The sequence below is a fragment of the Theropithecus gelada genome, chromosome 7b (genome assembly GCF_003255815.1).
Source record: "Theropithecus gelada isolate Dixy chromosome 7b, Tgel_1.0, whole genome shotgun sequence".
NCBI lineage: Eukaryota > Metazoa > Chordata > Mammalia > Primates > Cercopithecidae > Theropithecus > Theropithecus gelada.
In genome coordinates this window covers 65521244-65541201 of record NC_037675.1, presented here as the reverse complement: position 1 = coordinate 65541201, position 19958 = coordinate 65521244, and the positions used below count along the sequence as shown (strand labels likewise).

At 41.1% G+C, this 19958-nt stretch overlaps 1 protein-coding gene across 2 annotated transcripts in view; it reads right to left on the bottom strand.

Annotated features, from left to right (window-relative positions):
- The window catches only part of SYNE2 (spectrin repeat containing nuclear envelope protein 2), a 376350-nt gene that overhangs the window by 49602 nt on the left and 306790 nt on the right, over positions 1 to 19958 (bottom strand). For both annotated transcript variants that reach the window (XM_025391361.1, XM_025391362.1), the window contains exons 86-95: positions 17621 to 17791; positions 16981 to 17111; positions 14182 to 14386; positions 12778 to 12957; positions 11047 to 11172; positions 9042 to 9196; positions 8786 to 8930; positions 7449 to 7543; positions 5647 to 5881; positions 917 to 1111 (exon numbers count right to left, since the gene is read on the bottom strand). In XM_025391361.1, coding sequence (XP_025247146.1) covers positions 917 to 1111; positions 5647 to 5881; positions 7449 to 7543; positions 8786 to 8930; positions 9042 to 9196; positions 11047 to 11172; positions 12778 to 12957; positions 14182 to 14386; positions 16981 to 17111; positions 17621 to 17791 — 1638 coding nt within the window. The remainder of the gene's footprint in view (positions 1 to 916; positions 1112 to 5646; positions 5882 to 7448; positions 7544 to 8785; positions 8931 to 9041; positions 9197 to 11046; positions 11173 to 12777; positions 12958 to 14181; positions 14387 to 16980; positions 17112 to 17620; positions 17792 to 19958) is intronic.

The following is a 19958-nucleotide window of genomic DNA, read 5'->3' as shown; positions in this document are numbered from 1 at the left end:
CTCAAAAGAAAGCAAAGGGAGAAGCAAAATCATGAGTTCTTCAAACTGTTATTTGCAATGATCATTATGCTTTACAAACATGGCAGATGCCTAACAAATGTTTGCTAGTTAATGAATTCCATATAGTCCATATACCAAATAAAATTCAGATACTTTATTCACAGGAGAAATTCTCAAGCCCTAATTCAGCATATATTTACTCTTAATTCAGAAAAATATGTCTGATAAGTTTGGTTATCTAGTTTTAGCACACACGACAGGTTAGAAAGAGTGGGCTATAAGAAGTACGTGAGCTTGGAAAAAGAAAAAGTAAAAATAGATAGCTTGACATTAAAAGGAGAGAAAGAAAAATGATAAAAACCATATCAGAACTCAAAGAGCACAGTAGTTCAGGGAGGGCCATAGGTTCAAAGCAATTCAGAGGCCTTGAGAACAACTTGGTATCTTAGCATTACATAACAATAACGATTTTCCTAATAGTGACTCAAAATATAACACTGTAGTTCTTAAAGGTATAATCATACATTATTTGGAAAATTCGCTTATATGGAAAAGTACATTCTCTGATGACAGCAGAAAAATGAAGTGTTTCTGTCTGTTTCTTTTCATATACTATGCCAAGAACAGGCTGTACATGGAACATTAGTTTTATGTATTGAACTTTAATTGAATATGTTTCCTGTTTCATAAAAATAAGTATCTTAATAGAATCTCAAGTATTTAAATACTAAACATTGAGCTTTTGCAATGCTATATCATCATTTCACATTAAGTAACTGGCATGACTTATGGATTAGAGCTTGAGTTGGAAACTCATGATACTACAGTTTCCTAAAATCATTTCCATTTTTCACACCGCAAATGAAAATCTATGTAATTTGAGTATCATGAATGGAAAAGTAAGTGGTGAGTTTACCTCTCCAGTGCTCTGGAACTGCTTAATCATCTCTGCCAGCTGGGGCTCCATGTCTTTCCAGTTGTCCTGAAGTTGACTGATTCTCCTACCCACAGACTCTTTAGTTTCCAGATCAGTTGTGAGCAGTAACTTCTCTCCAGCTTTCACGGTTAGGGCATAGGTAGTTCGCCATCTTTGAAAATGAATTTCTTTATTCTAAGAAAAAAAAGTAATTTGCTTAGGCTTCTGATGTGTTCAAAATGTGATTGTGTGTGTGTGTGTGTGTTTCCTTCAGAGTTTTTCTTAAGAGTTAAACTAGATATAAATTAGACAAATTGGGTTAGAATGTACATACACACACACTCACATCAAAAGCTAATGTTTTACATTGAGTAGATAAGCATACTACTAAGTGAGGTGTTCTTAAAATAATTTCCAAAGACTGGTGAGATAAGATTCTTAGTGTAATGATTAGAAGCACAGAGAAATAAAAAAAATTTACATCATAGAATAATAACCTGCAAGGTAAATGGATCTAAGAGTATTAAGAAAGTGAATGGAGTAACAGACCTGAAATCAAGTAACAGACCTTACATTATGCTAAACAAATATAAAGGGAAAGAATGCAAGAAAGGGTAAAAATACAAAAAATATACATTTCTTAAGCTTTTTATGGGTACATAAACATGTACATCGATATGTGCCCCAAAGGGGCAGCTTTAAAAGATTCCATCCAAATATCATGTAGGCTTTCTGAAAATTAAAAACAATTTTTTAGGCCTGGTGTGATGGCTCATGCCTGTAATCCCAGCACTTTGGGAGGCCAAGACAGGCAGATCAATTGAGGTCAGGAGTTCAAGACCAGCCTGGCCCACATGGAGAAACCGTGTCTCTACTAAAAATACAAAAATTAGCCAGGCGTGATGGTGGATGCCTGTAATTCCAGCTACTTGGGAGGCTGAGCCGCAAGAATCACTTTAACCCGGGAGGCAGAGGTTGCAGTGAGCCAGGATCACGCCACTGCACTCCAGCCTGGGTGACAGAGTGAGGCTTTGTCTCAAAAAAATAAAAATTCAAAAAAAATCAAAAACAAAAATTTTTAAGAGATAAGGTCTTGTTTATTTTTTTTTTTTTCTATTTTTTAGTGGCGGTGTTACAGCTCCGTGACTGCTCCTGCAGAGCTGGGCCACTCCATAGGCAGTGTGCAGAGAGTAGCGGGGGTCCTGTTTTTTAAGAGATGCACCACCACACCTGGCTACATGGGTTTCTTTAAAGAGATTGAAACTAGGTGTTTATAATACAAAAATAAAGTAAAAACTTTAAAATGTGTCCATACTCCCAAAGGCGTATTTGGTTTTGGAGGAAAAATTAAATAGTTTTTGTCTGTTCTAAATATGTTTTCCTGGCCGGGCATTCTGGTGAGTACTGTGGCCGCAGCTACTTGAGAGGCCAAGGTAGCCTCACCAGAAGTGTGAGGTTACAGTGAGCTATGATCACGCCACTGCACTACAGCCTGGGAGACAGAGTGAGTACCTATATCTAAAAATATATATAAGCAAATAAATAAATAACACATAAATATTATTTCCTTCACCTTGGAATTTCTTGAGGGAGACAGAGTGTGGGCATTTTCCAAAATGGGAGCTGATAAACATCGACAGAGCATCACTAATTTACAAAGGCGTTTCTGAGAAGCCTGAAGATCACCCACACCCAAAGAAGGAAAGCCAAATGCACCCTCAGGAGCAGCACACAAATAAAAGAAACAGCAACTGGACCACAGGCACTCCACGCGCGTCTCTCCAACGTATTGTGCTGCGCAAATGAGCCACTGGTAGAAGACCTGCTCCTCCCTTAGTCTTCCCTAACTTGGTCAACAGCACACTATTCACCAAGATGCTTAAGTTTCAATACAGAGTCATCCTTCATCCAGCTTTTCCTTTACCAGATTCACAAACCGACACTCCAAAATACAGTGTTTTGACACGCTGAACTGAAGAAGTCTCAGGGTCTCTCTGCCCTCCCGCATTGTCTCTCCTAAAGAAGATGAAGTCCTTTATGTGCCTAAGACCCGGACCCACCAAGGAGAATGATTGTTTTCTCTTTCCCTCCCTGTTACCTCATTATCTTATTGCAGAAAAGAAGACCCAGATGTAACCACACCCGAACAGACTCTTTCAAGATGACTGCCTCCAGCCTCCAAGGATCACTGAAATTCCAAAGATAACCTTTTTTTTTTTTTTTTTTTTTTTAAGACAGGTCTTGCTCTGTTACCCAGGCTAGAGTGCAGTGGTGCGACCATGGCTCATCGCAGCCTCAACCTCCCGGGCTCAAGTGTGATCCTCCCGCCTCAGCCTCCTGAGCAGCTGGGAGTACAGGTATGCGCCACCACGCCTGGCTAATTTTTAAATTTTTTTGTAGAGACGGGGGTCTCACTATGTTGTCCAGGCTGGTCTCAAACCGGGCTCAAGGGATCCTCCCACCTCAGCCTCCCAATGTGTTGGGATTGCAGCCAATCCTCATCAAACTGTGGCACCTGTGTCCCCTCCTCTCAAACTCATGTGGGCACATATGATGGCCTTCATTATTAGAGTGTGGCAGAAGTGACAGATGTGACTTCTGAGGCTGGGTTTATAAGGCAATATAGCTTGTTCTGGGGATAAGAATCTTTGAAGCCATTGGGGTATCATATAAGAAGTCTGGCCACCAGAAGCCCTCACATGGCAAGACCACAGAGAATGATGACCAAGGAGAGGAGCTCCACTGTCCTAGCTCCTTGCTGCTCCAGTTGTTCTAGCCTAAGCATCGGTCATGTGAGTGAGCTTCAGATGACGCCAGCCCCAGCCACCATGTGACTGCAACTGCCTGAGAGACCCCAAGCAGAAACCACCAACCCCTGTCAACCCCAAGAATGACAAGACAGAATGATGAGTGTCATTATGCAGCGATAGGTGAGATGTTAGGATTCCTACTTTTTTTTCTTTAGCTCCCCTACAACCAGGAACAGCCAGAGTGATCTTTAAAAAATACGGGGCTGGGCACGGTGGCTCACGCCTGTAATCCCAGCACTTTGGGAGGCCAAGATGGGTGGATCACCTGAGGTCAGGAGTTCGAGACCAGCCTGGCCAACAGGGTGAAACCTTTTCTCTACTAAAAACACAAAAATGAGCTGGGCGTGGTGGCAGGCACCTGTAATCCCAGCTACTCGGGAGGCTGAGACACGAGAATCGCTTCAACCTGGGAGGCGGAGGTCGCAGTGAGCCAAGATTGCACCACTGCACTCCAGCCTGGGCGACAGAGCGAGACTCTATCTCAAAAAAAAAAAAGAAAAAGAAAAAGAAAAAGAAACAAACAGTGTCATGCTGCCCTCTCCCTCAGCTGAAATGCTTCAAAGGCTCCCTGGTTCCAGCCAGACCAGGTAATCCAGCTACCACACCCAGCCTGCAAAACAGTCCTCCCTACCCGGCTTTCCAGTTCACCTCCTGCCACTGCTGCCTTGCCAGCTCTGCGCCAGTCACACTGGCCTTTTTGCCGTTCCTCTGCTGTGCTGAGCTTGTTCTCATCTTGGGGACTTGGAGTAAGCCTCTCCTTCGGTCTGAAAGGCTCTTTCCTCAGATCTTGTATGGCTGGCTCCTTCTCATCATTCAGCCCCAGGTTAATTGTAACACGGCCAGAGACAACCTAATCTAAAGGAGCCACACATCCCCATCTCTACTGGCCCCATTTTAATGATCTACGTTAAGTCTTATTACAATCCGATATTTTACTATTTATTAATTTATCTGATTAATTATTCTGGTTTACTTACTACTTTGTCTGCCCTTACGAGAGCGAAGGTCTTCTCTCCGTCCACAGAATACACCCAACACTTAGGACAGTGATTGGCACAGAGAAGACACTCAATTAATATGCAATGATTGCATAACAAGTGAGGGCTGTACAGGATCTCAGGAGGATGGTGTTTGTTGAGAGGCTTCTCTAAGGTGGAGAGGTAGCTCTACAGCTCCATGGGACATCCCAACCACCTACGTTAAGCCTGTGCTCATCAAGCAAGTTTCTTTTGGAAAGCTTTGTTGCCTAAATGAATTTGCCTCTTTATTTTTACTTTTTACCATTAGTTTTTAAAATTTTTGTGAGTGCATGAGGTTTTTAAACATAGGCATGCAATGTCAAATAAGCACATCATGGAGAATGGGGTTTCCATCCCCTCAAACATTTATCCTTTGAGTTACAAATAATCCAATTACATTCTTTAAGTTATTTAAAAATACACAATTAAATTATTATTGACTATAGTCACCCTACTGTGCGCTATCAAATAGTTAGGTCTTATTCATTCTATTTTTTTTTTTTGTACCCACTGAATTTGCCCTTCAAGAGTAAACAAAACTATCACTGTACATTACTACACTAATGGTCAATTTATACATTAGTCAGTGGCTTAAGAATCTGGGTGGTTTGAGTCTGTCGCCATGAAATCCCCCACTTTATTCACCCATCTCCACTCCATGCCTCCTCTCATGGCCCAAGAGAACCTCAGTATTTCTGGATGAATGGGTAATATTGGGTTTCCAACCTCACAATGCTAGGGACCGGGCTGTGGGGTGTGGTGACTGCACCTTGCTGGCCTCACATTGCAGACAGCACACTTGGATCACATTATCATCAAAAACATTAAACCAAAGGTGAATGAACACCTTGCAAATAATGACCACGCTGTGATTCTCACAATGCTACCATGCATACACTACCTTCAGCTCATGGATCAGACTTCTGGTTTGGTAGAGGCTGAAGCGCTCCTGGCCCTTCACTGCAGATAGCAGGTGGCTGGTGTCATTGAGGAAGCGAAACAAGTTCTCCACAGAAGTAGTGAAATCCTGCCACTGCCTCACCAGCCCATCAATGTCACCCTTCCTCTGCCGTACACCCTGGACGGCATTCTGCCACCGATCCGTCAGCTTTGAGAATTCTGAAATAAATTCTGGTCTGGGGAGAAACAAATGGTTATAGAATCCAGACATCAACATGTAGAAAAAATAACTATCAGTGGGTAATAGCAGCTCAGATTCAGTTTTTATAAGTATAATTTACATGAAAAAAAAATCCCAACTTCTAAAAATCTGAGTAGTATTCCATTTAAATATGATTAAAGCTTTGGGAAGGGCAGCATGCAGACTGAGGTTAGTAGAAGGTATCTGCACCGTAACCTGGTATTTTGCCAGCATGCATAACCATTCCCTTAAACAAACTGAAGTTGTTTTAATATACATTGTGCCAAATGCGGAAAGGAAAACTAGCAACTGGATCAATGGGAAACAGATGAACAGGCAGGTACTTTGTAACACTATGGATTACTTAAGTGTACTTTACATAATTTTAGCAATAAAGAGCATGCCTTATTGCAGCTACTCAACAGTTTTTTTCTTTTTTTTTTTTTTTGAGACGGAGTCTCGCTCTGTTGCCCAGGCTGGAGTGCAGTGGCGCGATCTCGGCTCACTGCAAGCTCCGCCTCCCGGGTTCACACCATTCTCCTGCCTCAGCCTCCGGAGTAGCTGGGACGACAGGCGCCCGCCACCACGCCCGGCTAATTTTTTTGTATTTTTAGTAGAGACGGGGTTTCACCGTGTTAGCCAGGATGGTCTCTATCTTCTGACCTCGTGATCCGCCCGCCTCGGCCTCCCAAAGTGCTGGGATTACAGGCGTGAGCCATCGCGCCCGGCCAACAGTTCTTTTCTGGATAAATAATATCCTTCACATAAGAAATAAGGCCTCTTAGTTATTATGGGAAAGTCATGTTTTTCTGTACAGATCAAATAGAAATTAGTTTATCATCCTGGAACTGGCTTGAATTTACTGCTTCAGAGCTAGGGAGAAAAGGGCTTTACATTTCTTAGTTATGCTGAAAGAAGATTCAGAGGTGTATGGGTGGTGATGTGGAAGAAAAATCATACCCATTAGGACATTTAGAGAAGTATATAAGTGGCCAGGCCACGTCCAGGCTGTCTGCCATGTGTACCAGCTGCATGAGCAGACTCACTCAGCATTAGCAGACTGGCCAAAGGGGCTCTGTTCAGCCTGACTGGCACTGCCCAGTGACCCTAAGCCCACATATGTAGTATGGAGAGAAAGCCCTTCTTCATACTTATAGGATTTAGCTACTTACTGGGAACACTAGGAATAATTTTTTAGAAATTATTTTTTAAGTAGCAAAACATCATGAGGATGATGGTAGAGAGGGACACAGTCCAGAAGAATCATCTGGGGGCACAAACTTAGTTAACGATACTTGAGAAGTGAGCATTTTCCAAAGCTTCTGGGCTGCTAACCCCATCCATCTACCGTAGGGAAAAGGTGTCTGTCACTGATGTTTTTATGGTCACCCAGCAAGATCTAGTCCCACTACATAGTTAGAAGCCTGGTCCCATGGTGATCTGTCAATGAACATGGCCACAGGGCACCAACATGGTCAAGGTTCACATGGCAGAAAGCCTGCCCCAACTGAATGTATTACCTTTCATCCACCCACAACCTTCAGGAGCCCCAGACAGCTCACCTGTTCTCTATTTCTGTTGTGTCCAGGAGTTGTAAAGATTGGGTGACATAGGAATCAGCAATTGTCTGGTTTATAGAAACTTCAGCTTCTAACATCTGCATATGAGTCCAAACAGAAAATATCAGCTAGTAAAATTCATTTTATGAATCTGGGAACCTACATTCCCTATTAAAATCTAAGCTCACAAAGGATATGATGAATAATTTTCATATTATTTGAATCTACTGCAAAAAAATGTTCAGCTATCATATCAACATCACCTATGAATATATTCTTAAAAGCAAACAGGTTTAATAATAATTACATCTAATACCCATTTGTTAGGCATTTACGATTTGGTAGGCACTCTGTAAAACATGCATTATCTCATTTATTTCTCAGACTTAGGACTGAAGTACTATTATTACATCCATCTGAAGAGGAGGAAACTAAGGTATAAAAAGGTTGAGTAACTTATTCAAGGCCACTCAGCTTTTTGGCAGGGGAAATTTCATTTTAATTGGATGATCTTCATGTAGCAATGTAGACTTCAATCAGTTAACATTAAAAAGTTGCAGTGAACTAATTCTGCACACTTTTGAAATGTGTCCTTTGTAATCCCAGCACTTTGGGAGGCCAAAGCAGGCGAATCACTTGAGGTCAGAAGTTTGAGACCAGCCTGGTCAACATGGTGAACCCTATCTCTACTAAAGATACAAAAATTAGCCAGGTGCAGTGGCACATGCCTGTAGTCCCAGTTACATGGAAGGCTGAGTCACGAGAATTGCTTGAGCCTGGGGGATGGAAGTTTCAGTGAGCTGAGAATGCGCCACTGCACTCCAGCCTGGGTGACAGAGGATGACTCTGCCTCCAAAAAAAAAAAAAGAAGCAGGATCTGCCTATAACCACCAGGATTATTTTCAAATACATGTCAGCATAAGCACTGAGGAAAGTCCTGTGAAATTATTAATGCTACAGTTATAATTATACCAGGTGCTTTAATACTATGGCGAATTACTGAGTGAAAATACAAAGATGAGTTGAAGTATTTTATTATACGATTCTTAATAGAATGGTATAATATTTGCATTTTGTGGAAGCAAAGTTGTACTAGAAGCTTCCATGTACTGCAGAAAATCTAGGAGTCCTGTCCCTAATAAAATAGAGCAGTAAATGTTGAAATTTATGAAATGTACGAGAATTTTACAAATGACCAACTGACAACTGAATTTGCTTAAAGGTATATATTCTGTATTTAGAGACTGATAGGTACGCTCCCTGTGTTTTATTTAAAGCTATCTTTTCCTGACTCCTGCCCCAGGTGAGCGGTTCAAGGGTGGCAGAGAACACAGGTTTACCTCATAGGTTTTCTGCTGCTCCAGGAGCTCAGGAAGGCTGTTAGCCACATCCACTTTGAGTGCTTCTTCTATCTTCTCCAAAAGTTGGATCCACTTTTCACAGCAATAAAGAAACTTTTCATTCAATCCAATTCCCTGAAGCTCACTAGAAAGGTTTAAAACAAACAAAACACACCCATATTAACAATGCCATTGCTGAGCTGAAGCCGTTAATTTTACTTTAATTGAAACAACGACAGAGAAGGGATGTTCTAACCTGCAGCGCTCCAGTGCCGTGGCCGTGGCCCGAATCCACTGCCGGTTCACATTTTGTAACGTCTTCACAGCTACGTCACTAAGTGGGAGCTTGAGGCTCACTTCATTCAAATGTTCAATATCAGGTGACTGGGCTGTCAGTGCCAGCACATGATTCTAGTTTTAAAAATTAAAGTATAGGTTTTTGGATGCCAATAAGATATCTAGATGACAAACAACTCTCCTTATCTCAAAGATGAAGGGAAACTGGGGCCTGAACAGGCAAACGACTTGCCCACAATCAAACAGCTAGCTAATGTTAGAGTGAGACCTAAATTCAGCTCTCTCAATGCTATGCCTTCTAGAATACCAACCTGCACACACGGCCAGCACCCAAACAGCCCAGGAAATAGAAAGTGATCTCAGATTTTGTCACTGAAGAATACAGAAAATAGGCTTTTTTATTTTTTATTTTTTGGAATGGAGTCTCATTCTGTCGCCCAGGCTGCAGTGCAGTAGCATGATCTTGGCTCACTGCAACCTTCACCTCCCGGGTTCAAGCGATTCTCCTGCTTCAGCCTCCTGAGTAGGTGGAATTACAGGTGCCTGGCACCACACCTGGCTAATTTTTGTATTTTTAATAGAGATGGGGTTTCACCATGTTGGCCAGGCTGGTCTAAAACTCTGACCTTAGATGATTCACCTGCCTCGGACTCCCAAAGTGCTGGGATTACAGGCACGAGCCACTGCGCCCGGCCTAACAGGCTTTTTAAAAAAGGACCAATTCTGGACTTTTAAGTCCCATTTAGTCTGCCAATAACCTGATCTTCCACAAACAGGTCAAGCACAGAGTGATGAAAATTTGATTCTTAAAATAACTCTAGCAGAGCAAGGGACTTAAACACCCATATTTTGATAGAACATGACATCATAAGAAAGCAAACTTATCAAAATTTCATTTTTAAAAAGATATTCCAGCAACAACTTCTAGGCTGACAATATGTCATGCAAACACCCTTAACAATACTGAAGTTATCACTACAGAACTCTGCTGTAATATTCTAGGTCAGGAAAAGCAAACTTTTTCTGTAAAAGGCCAGATCATAAATATTTTAGACATTTGTGGGCCATATAGTCCCTGTAGCAACTAGTCAACTCTGCCCTTGTAGCATGAAAACTATAATAGACAATATGTAAATGAAAGGGCATGGCTGTGTTCCAACAAAATTTTATTAAAAATCAGTGATGGACAGTGCACCATAGTTTGCTGACTGATCTAAGTTATGAATATTGATTCCTAGGGGAGTTACAAGACCAGATTTAATTCTTTCAGTCATTTATATTTACTAAACTAAACTTACTAAGGTAAAGAAAAGAAAAATGCACAATTTTAATAGACTTTTATTTTTTATATTAAACTAACCAGAAAAATTCAATTAATCACAACAGCCAACTTCTAGATTATTGTGGTTCACTGATAGTAATTATGAAAAAACATCTACTACAAATTACTCTGACATTATTACTAAAAGAGATCCCTATGTCGTCCTACTTTTTCTAGGTCTGAGGGAAAATAGGACAGTAATGAATGGCATAAAAATGACTGTGCTTAAGGGTGAGTTAGGCCGGGCGCAGTGGCTCAGGCCTGTAATCCCAGCACTTTGGGAGGCCAAGGCAGGCAGATCACCCGACGTCAGGAGTTCAAGACCAGCCTGGCCAACATGGTAAAACTTCACCTCTACTAAAAAATACAAAAATTAGCCGGACATGGTGGCACACGTCTACAGTCCCAGCTACTCGGGAGGCTGAGGCAGGAGAATCACTTGAACCTGGGAGGCAGAGCTTGCAGTGAGCCGAGATCGCGCCACTGTACTCCAGCCTTGGCGACAGGGTGAGACTCTGTCTCAAAAAAAAAAAAAAAAAAAAGAGTGAGGATGCAAACATTCTATAAGTTCACAGTAATCAGCTTATTTTTTTTAACCCTATGGCGAGTCTAAGTCCTTAGAAAAGACAAATATTGGCAATACCAGGAATGAGTCAGGATTTTCTTTTTCTTGTTGGTGAAGTCTATCCAAATTCTCTTCTTCATGAGTAATAAGACCTTTTAAAGATTCCAGCCGGTCTCCAAAATCCTTAAACTGTGAGAGAACAAACTAGAACAAGAGAAATTTTCATTAGAAACTATTTTCATGCACATGCAAAACAGAAGTAAATACAGGCTTGGGAGGTACTAAGAATTCAAGATGTGTTTGGCCAGGCACGGTGGCTCATGGCTGTAATCCCAGCACTTTGGGAGGCCGAGGTGGGAAGATCACTTGAGCTCAGGAGTTCAAGACCAGTCTGAGCAACATAGGCAGACCCCATCTCTGCAAAAAATAAAAAATTAGCTGGGCATAGTGGTGCGTGCCTGTGGTCGAGGCTGCAGTAAGCTGTAATTGTGCCACTGCACTCCAGCCTGGGTGACAGAATAAGACTCTGTCTCCCTGTCTCTAAATAAATAAATAAATAAATAAAATGCAACAAAATAAAATAAATTCAAGTTGTTTTCCACATCCAGAAGTTCACTATTATCTCAAGAATCATAGATAAATATTCAGAAGCCCCCTGATTTTTCACTCTGTGCCTTTGAGCCTTCCTAAATGGACAGATCACCTGCCTGAGGGGACCACATAGAGGAGAGTCAGTAAGCACTCTGTTCTCTCAGTTCCACTAGCTAAATGTGGTTTTTTGTTTGTTTGTTTTCCTGCTGGTATTGAGATGTGATATTGGAGCTCCAGGGCCTTCTGTGAAGCTTGTTGACAGCTCATGCACTAAAGGCTTTATAAAAAGTGAATGAAGGCTGAGAGTAGTGGCTCATGCCTATAATCCCAGCACTTTGGGAGGCCAAGGTGGGTAGATCACTTGAGGCCAGGAGTTCAAGACCAGTCTGGCCAATGTGGTGAAACCCCATCTCTACGAAAAATACAAAAATTAGCCAGCCGGGCATGGTGGTTCACGCCTGTAATCCCAGCACTTTGGGAGGCCAAGACAGGCGGATCACGAGGTCAGGAGATCGAGACCATCCTGGCTAACACGGTGAAACCCTATCTCTACTAAAAATACAGAAAAATCAGCTGGGCATGGTGGTGGGTGCCTATAGTCCCAGCTACTAGGGAGGCTGAGGCAGGAGAATGGTGTGAACCTGGGAGGTGGAGCTTGCAGTGAGCCAAGATCGCACCACTGCACTCCAGCCTGGGTGACAGAGCGAGACTCCATCTCAAAAAAAAAAAAAAAAAACTAGCCACGCCTGGTGGTGGGTGACTGTAGTCCCAGCTACTGGGAGGCTGAAGCAGGAGAATCACTTGAACCCAGGAGGCGGAGGTTGCAGTCAGCCAAGATTATGCCACTGCACTCTATCCTGGGTGCCAGGTCAAGAGTCTGTCTCAAAAAAAAAAAAAAAAAAAAGTGAATGAAGATATGAAGATATGACAAATCTTCATTCTTTAAGCAGTCACTTCTATGACTCAATTACTTGACTCAGAAATCCAAATAACTGTGAGATCTGAACAGTGTATGCAATATAATACATATATGACTTCTAGAACTAACATCTTCAATAATGAAGAAATGGTTGCTTAAGATCTGCCCATGTGATTGAAGCTAGAACTGTATATGTTTGGGAGCAGCCCGTAAAGCGCTATTGCTTCAAAGGATACAAGGGATTGAGGATGGAATGCAAATGTCCAAGACTAAAACTTGAATGAAAAGAAAAGATGAACCTCAAATTCATTTGCTTTCACAAGCAGCATCTTTTCCAAATAAGCAGCCTTTTGGAGGGAGTGCAGGGGACCCGGGAGGAGCATGTGGGTGCTGGACTCTGTGGGTTGTGGGAGTCGATCCAGGACGTTGGAATTTTGGAGAAAGGCTTCTTTTGTCTTCCGCACATCATGCTGCAGCTCCTGTAGAAGAAAAAGAGATCACAAACACCTCTTCCTCCTTTCAAACCACAATTTCCTATCCGCTGCTGCTCCACCAAAATCTAGAAGAATATTTGCCCTGAAAATGTAGGCATGACCTTCTGTTATTATTATTTATTTTAAATAGCTGAAAAGGCTGGGCTTTCTTGAAATGATGTACATTACTGGCACTTTTCTGAAATTTGTCAGTTCAAAACTAAAAGTGACCACTGACTAATAGAGTTGAGGCTTCTAGTACATAGAAACTGGAGACAACCTGGGTACTCATGTGCTTTATATTTCAGTTGTCAAACAATTTAGGTATCTGCTTTCATGTTTCAAGAATCAATGCAACTCCGACTCCTACCTTAGACTTTCTGATATAAATGGATTCATGTGCAAAAACTATAGAATTTTATTAATTAGGCTGATTTTAAGGCTATTCTGGAAATACTGTGTATATACAATTTGTTTTTTTAAAAATTTTTAAATATCAGCTCAGGTAGAAGTTAATCAGACGTACAGAGTATATCTGTTGGATTCCCACCTAATTAAATTGGCTGCCACTTTTTGATTTGACCTATAGTAGCAGAAGATAGAAAATGCATCAGTTCACCCAGTTCAGAACTAAATAGTATTAACTTTCTGAGCGTTCATTAACAGTAATAGAAAAAACACCATAGAGGAAATTATGCAAGTTTTTAATATAGTCTGAAATTTACTATACCCACAGTAAAGGCCTAGCAACATGGCACCAAGTCCATGATTATCACTAAACAAGAGATACAACATGTATTATTCTTACAGGGTCTCACTCAGTTGATCTTCATGCTTTAAGCAGTCACTTCTATGACTCAATTACTTGACTCAGAAATCCAAATAACTGTGAGATCTGAACAGTGTATGCAATATAATACATTGCTTTTACTTCAGACTTCATATGAAGCTTTTGCCTTAGAGATTTAACACTAGAGAGAAAGCGCAGACTTGGAACGAGGTGATATCGGGTACCCCTTATCCAACTATTTGCTGCCTGGACGTCACCTCTGAGCTACCACCTGGTCCTCCCAGCCTTGCCTGTGTCCTACATGGCCGGCTCACAGCATCTGTCCTGACTGACTTCTCTGTCCCTGTGGTCTGTCTGGTCCCCAGGTCATGGCCGTCCCTTACTGGCCCCGTCTGTTGGGCTGACTTGGCCTTGGTTTTCCAAATGGACTTTGTTCCCACCTTTATGTCCTGCAGGGCTGGGGGCAGGATCTCTGCCAGGTTGTTTCCAGACATGCTGATGTTTGCGAGCTGTTGAAACTTTGCTTCCTGCTGCTTCAGCCTTGCGGTAGCTTCGCCATGAGCATTGCTATAGGCCTTCCAGAGCTGGAGCAGACTCTGGGCCTTCTGCAACTGGTCTGCAACAGCTTGGTTCACCTGAGTCCACCTGTCAGTGCAATGTATATAACATGACCCTCATTCTCCCCTTTACCTTGTAGCAAAAGTACAATGCACACACTCTACTGGTAAGTTATTAGCAGATGGATCATTAACAAGACACTGTTAAATGGTTTTTAAAATTAGTGGCATCACCATCATAAAAACCATTATATAAAAAGAAATCCAGATTAGGCTATTTACTTGACTTTATAATATTGCACAAAAACTACAAAATTTATGAGTGGCAACAAATACCTATGATGTTATGAATGTTTCACTCTCTGTTTTTAAGGGAGGGGAGTGATGAAGGGAGCTCAAACTTCTTTTTTTTTTTTGGTACAGACAGGGTGTTGATATGTTGCCCAGGATGGTCTCAAACTCTGCAGCTCAAGTAATCCTCCCACCTCAAGCAATCCTCCTGCCTCAGCCTCCCAAAGTGTTGGGATTACAGGTGTGAGCCATGGTGCCTTGCCTATGAATGTCTCTTTGGCAAAGATGGAGAAAACACTGAACTGTATGCCTGATAAAATGTCTCCACATGAAGAGGCTCCCAGTTTACAGAGATATGCTATCTTTAAACAGGCTTTAACATTGCATTTACGTCAAATAAAAATTCTTTTCTGTTTACACAAATGTTCCTTACATAGAAGTGGAAATAAAGGAAATTGTTTTATTATTCCATATACAGACTGTAGTATCTTGCCTTTCTTTCCTACTTTTTTTTTTTTTTTCTGAAACAGGGTCTTGCTCTGTTGCCCAGGCTGGAGTGCAGTGGTGCAGTCTCAGCTCACTGTAGCCTTGACCTCCTGGGCTTAAGCGATCCTCCCATCTCAGCCCCCACAGGTAGCTAGGACTACAGGTGCATGCCACCATGCCTGGCTAATTTTTGTATTTTTTTTGTAGAGATGGGGTTTCACCATGTTACCCAGGCTGGTCTTGAACTCCTGGACTCAAGTGATCTGTCCACGTTGGCCTCCCAAAGTGCTGAGATTACAGGCATCAGTCACTGTGCCCGGCCCATTTAACTTTTAAAAAATATTTTCCCCAAGTTATTAATAAAAGAAAATAAGTAAACTTCATTTTAAATGGCTGTAGAAATGGTCTGCGGGATTTTCCCCTTTGTTTCCGTAGTTTAATTGCTAAATTCCTTAGTTTAATTCCTGTTTAGTATGGATAGTTAAGATATTTGTAATTTTTGCTATTATGATAATGCTCAGATACAGTTTTGTTCAAAAGGCTTTTTTTCTGTATTTCAAGATATCAGTCTCAGACTAGATTTCTGAGAGAATTACAGAGTCAAAGAATATAGAGATGTAAATATTTGTAAGGTTACGGGAATAAACGGTCAATCTGCTTTCTGAAAGCATTATATTTACATTCTAACATGAAATACATGAGAATGTTTGCTCCAGGGTTGAGAATATCCTCAACCCTGCTGATTAAAGAATAAAAGGTGCTTTACTTTTATGCATTTCAAAAATCTTATCAGAACTCTTTTAAAATAAGATTTTCCCTAATTATAAATACAACATATATTCACTGTCAAAAAGCAAACAAAATCCCTCCAGATATTTCTTTCTTCTTATCTATCTATCCAACCTACTTACCAATCCATGAGGAAGTTAAAGTATGCTTGACATCTCATTTATCTAGAGGTAACTACTATCAGCATTTTGGTATTCTTTTCTTCAGTCTTTTTGCTATGCATGTTTTTCAACATGCCTTCCAACATATTCTTGTGCCAACAAATGAATGTGTATGTGCAGCGTAACAACTGAGTTCCTTTAGCAACAGACTGCCCTTCCATATGTTTTGAGGGTAGCCCTGATATTGTATGTGGAGTCAGATGCATTTGCACGTTCCTCTTAGTCTCTCTCCTCCCCCTCTTCCAATAAAGACTGGATCAAGAGCTAAGGGCACCACCGCAGGGTGTATAATTTGGTGTCCCTTGTTCATTACGTGTTCAAAGTTGATTTACAAGAGAGGCTGAAACTGCACAGAGGAATAATCAGGAAGGACACTTAAGATAGCGTAACTCTTCATCCCTATTTCTAATCAATTGGTTGGAGGCCAACTTCTATATCCCACTCATCAAAATAAAAGCCCTGCAATTAACCAGGGCCACACTTCTTAAAGGGAGCTTTCATATCCCACCATAAGTAGTTCATCAAAGAATTCCTTCCAACCCCACAAAGGCCCTCCCCAATAGATATTCTAACACTCCCTTTCTTCCACCTCATAATGTTTCCAGTGATGTTTGAACATCCCCTGCAGGCTGCCCATCTGGCCCACCCCTTTGTCTGTTTCTGCCTCTGACTTTGAGATCAAACTTGACATTTGGTCTATACCCTCTGTAAGTGAGTACACTGGGTTGTAATTAGGCCATTTCTAGACCAATTATACCAAACACGTGTACGAGGGATGTCATAGCCCTCATAACATAGAATCTTACATAGACTAGATCCATTCAAAGCAGAAGAGACCAGAATAGGTTTCAGTCATCTCAGAGGAGGAAGAAGACTCTGCAATGCCTATGCCCCTCATTCTTCACCAGCCATTAAGAGGAAGATATCGTCATTCAGATTACATCTGAAAGCATACCTTTTATGAGTATTTTGGCATTTCTCTTCGATTATTTCAGCAACAGAGGGGCAGAGACCTTTGAGTTTGCCAATAACCTCCTGGAGTTTCTCCCAATTCCCTTCGCTGCTCTCAGCTTCATCTTGCAGAGACTAAGAGACATATACAAGAAATTTAAGTTTCAGAATGGCCTGGTGACTTCTAAAGAAGGCAGCAGCTTCTCAACACTTGCTACTATGTAGCAATAACACTCAAATCTTACAGCTCTGATAAACTACTAGGAATGGGAAGAAAACAATGGAGAAGACATTCTTCATTTGAGGCTGAACTTTTAAGTACTAAGTAATATTAAGTACTTAGTACTTAGGTGTACTAAAAAAAAAAAAAGTCCACGCAAAAACCAAAACCTTAAATTGTGAAATAATATGGACATGGAAAATAAAGATTCGACATTTTCAAAATTCAAACATTTTACAATGTTTTACTGATTTGGCTCATGTGACTTATTTTGGAATTTCCAGTTATTCTTTTGAAACTGCTATTTAACATGCTTTGTGCTTCTCTGTGGGAGGGCACAAACACAGTTATGCCCATTACTCTGCTTCCTCCCATTTGTAATTTCCTGCCAATAATGCACCGTGCCAAGCTCTGGTTAATTTACCTGAAGGTTCTCCACCTGGCATCTCAAGGCCTCCAATGATAACACCACAGGCTTGCTGTGTTCCATGCAGTACCAGAATCGGATTGTCATCATATTCACTTCATCATAGAGTTGATCATAAATCTTCCACTCCTGTAAAACCGACTGCATGGAGGTTTTGAGCTGATTGACCTAGACAAAAAGTGGAAACGTACTGATTTAGAAAATCACTGAGAAGACATGCTCTCCAATGAACCTACCATGTGTCTAATTTAGTTATTTCAACTTGAGAGTATTGAAGGATCATCAGTGATGAACTGAAGGTGGAAAGGGTAGGTCAATGTCTAAGAAAATATCAGAGAAGGCTGTTTTATAATGAGTGAATGAAAAAGAGCCCAAAGATCAGAAGGATCAGCACTGAAAGAGTTCAGACTAGGATGAGACAGCTCAGGGAACGAACACTGGGAGAGTATTAGAATTTATGAGTGCAAGGGTCAGTTATATTCTATTAGCTTTCTGACCTTACGTAACTTATTGAACCCTAGAGTCAGTTTCCTCATCCACAAAACAGAGATAATAATTGAAAACACAAATAAAATAGTGTCTGTGAAAATGCTCTGACAACAGCACAACATTATAATTGTAAGATGCTACCTGGCACTTAAGTCTGATTATTACTATAGAGCAAGCACCAATTGGAGAGGAATATGTTCTACCCAAACAATAGGCAAGTGCCAAAGCAGGAGGCAATGCAATGCTGGGTGTATTTTGTCCACTGCTATGTTCTGATAACGATGAAAAAAGTCCAAGCATTTTGTTGCACATAGAAAATGGTCTCAGATACAATAAAGAATATGTAAAAAAAACTTACAACTCAACGATAAAAAGACAGATACACCAACCAAAAATTGGGCAAAGGATGTGACTAAACATTTCGATACTCAACATCCACAGTCATTAGGGAAACCTAAATCAAAACCACAATGAGATATTTCACATCCACTTTGATGGCCATAATCAAAAAGTCGGATAATAATGTGCTGGTGACGATGTGGAAAAACTGGAATCCTTACACATTGTTGGTGGGAATGTAAAATGGTATAGTCGCTGTGGAAAACAGCTAGACAGTTCCTCAAAAAATTACATGGAGTTGCCATATGACCTAACAATTGTACTCTTAGATATACACAGAAGAGAATTAAAAGCATATGTTCACATAAAAACCTGATACGAATGTTCATAGCAGCATGACTCATGAGAGCCTAAAAATGGAAACAAACCATATGTTCTTCAACTGATGAAGAGAGAAACTAAATCTGGTATATCCATACAATGGAAAATTAGTCAGCCATAAAAAGAAACGAAGTAATGTAAGTACTACAACACTGATGATCTTGAAAACATTATGCTTAGTGAAGGAAGCCAGATCCAAAAGGCTATGTAGCATATGATTCTGTTTATATAAAATGTCCAGAATAGGTAAATCCATAAAAAGGTAGACTAGTGGCTGCCAGGGACTGGAGAAGGGGAAAAGTGGGGAGTGACTGCCAATGGGTATGGAGGTTTCCTTTGGAGGTAATGAAAATGTTCTGTAATGAGACAGTGGTGATGGCTGCATATCTCTGTGCATATGCTAAACACCACTGAACTGTACCTTGGAAGGTGAATTTTATGGTATGTGAATTATATCTCAATTTTTAAAAAGGATCTGGGTTGAAATGGAATGTGATCACTATAGTGGCTCAACAGGCCATCTTTATGGGTAGTGTGATGTGAACTTTGGGTACAATCACACAGCTCTGCACTCAGACCCTGTTTTCTGCTTAACAATTACAGGGAAAACTGGCACATCCACGGTGACAGGGAGGCTTCTCAATCTCTGGCCCAAACAGGGCTGGATAAAAACAAAAGCGGATGCTAAAATGTGAGTTTCATGTTGGCAACTATGTGGGCCAAATGTCTTTATAAGGGCAGGATGGCTCAGAGAAAGAAACCAAGTTATTTAGTTAAGAAAATAAAGAAGGCGGCCAGATGTGGTGGCTCACGCCTGTAATCCCAGCACTTTGGGAGGCCAAGGCAGGCAGATCACCTGAGGTCAGGAGTTCAAGACCAGCCTGGCCAACATGGTGAAACCCTGTCTCTACTAATAATACAAAAATTAGCCAGGCGTGGTGGCACACACTTGTAATCCCAGCTACTCGGGAGGCTGAGGCAGGAGAATCTTTTGAACCTGGGAGGTGGAAGTTGCAGTGAGCTGAGATTGTGCTACTGCCCTCCAGCCTGGGCAACAAGAGTGAAACTCTGTCTCCAGAAAAAAAAAAAAAAAAGAAGAAAAAAAAAAATAAAGAGGAAAGGCAAG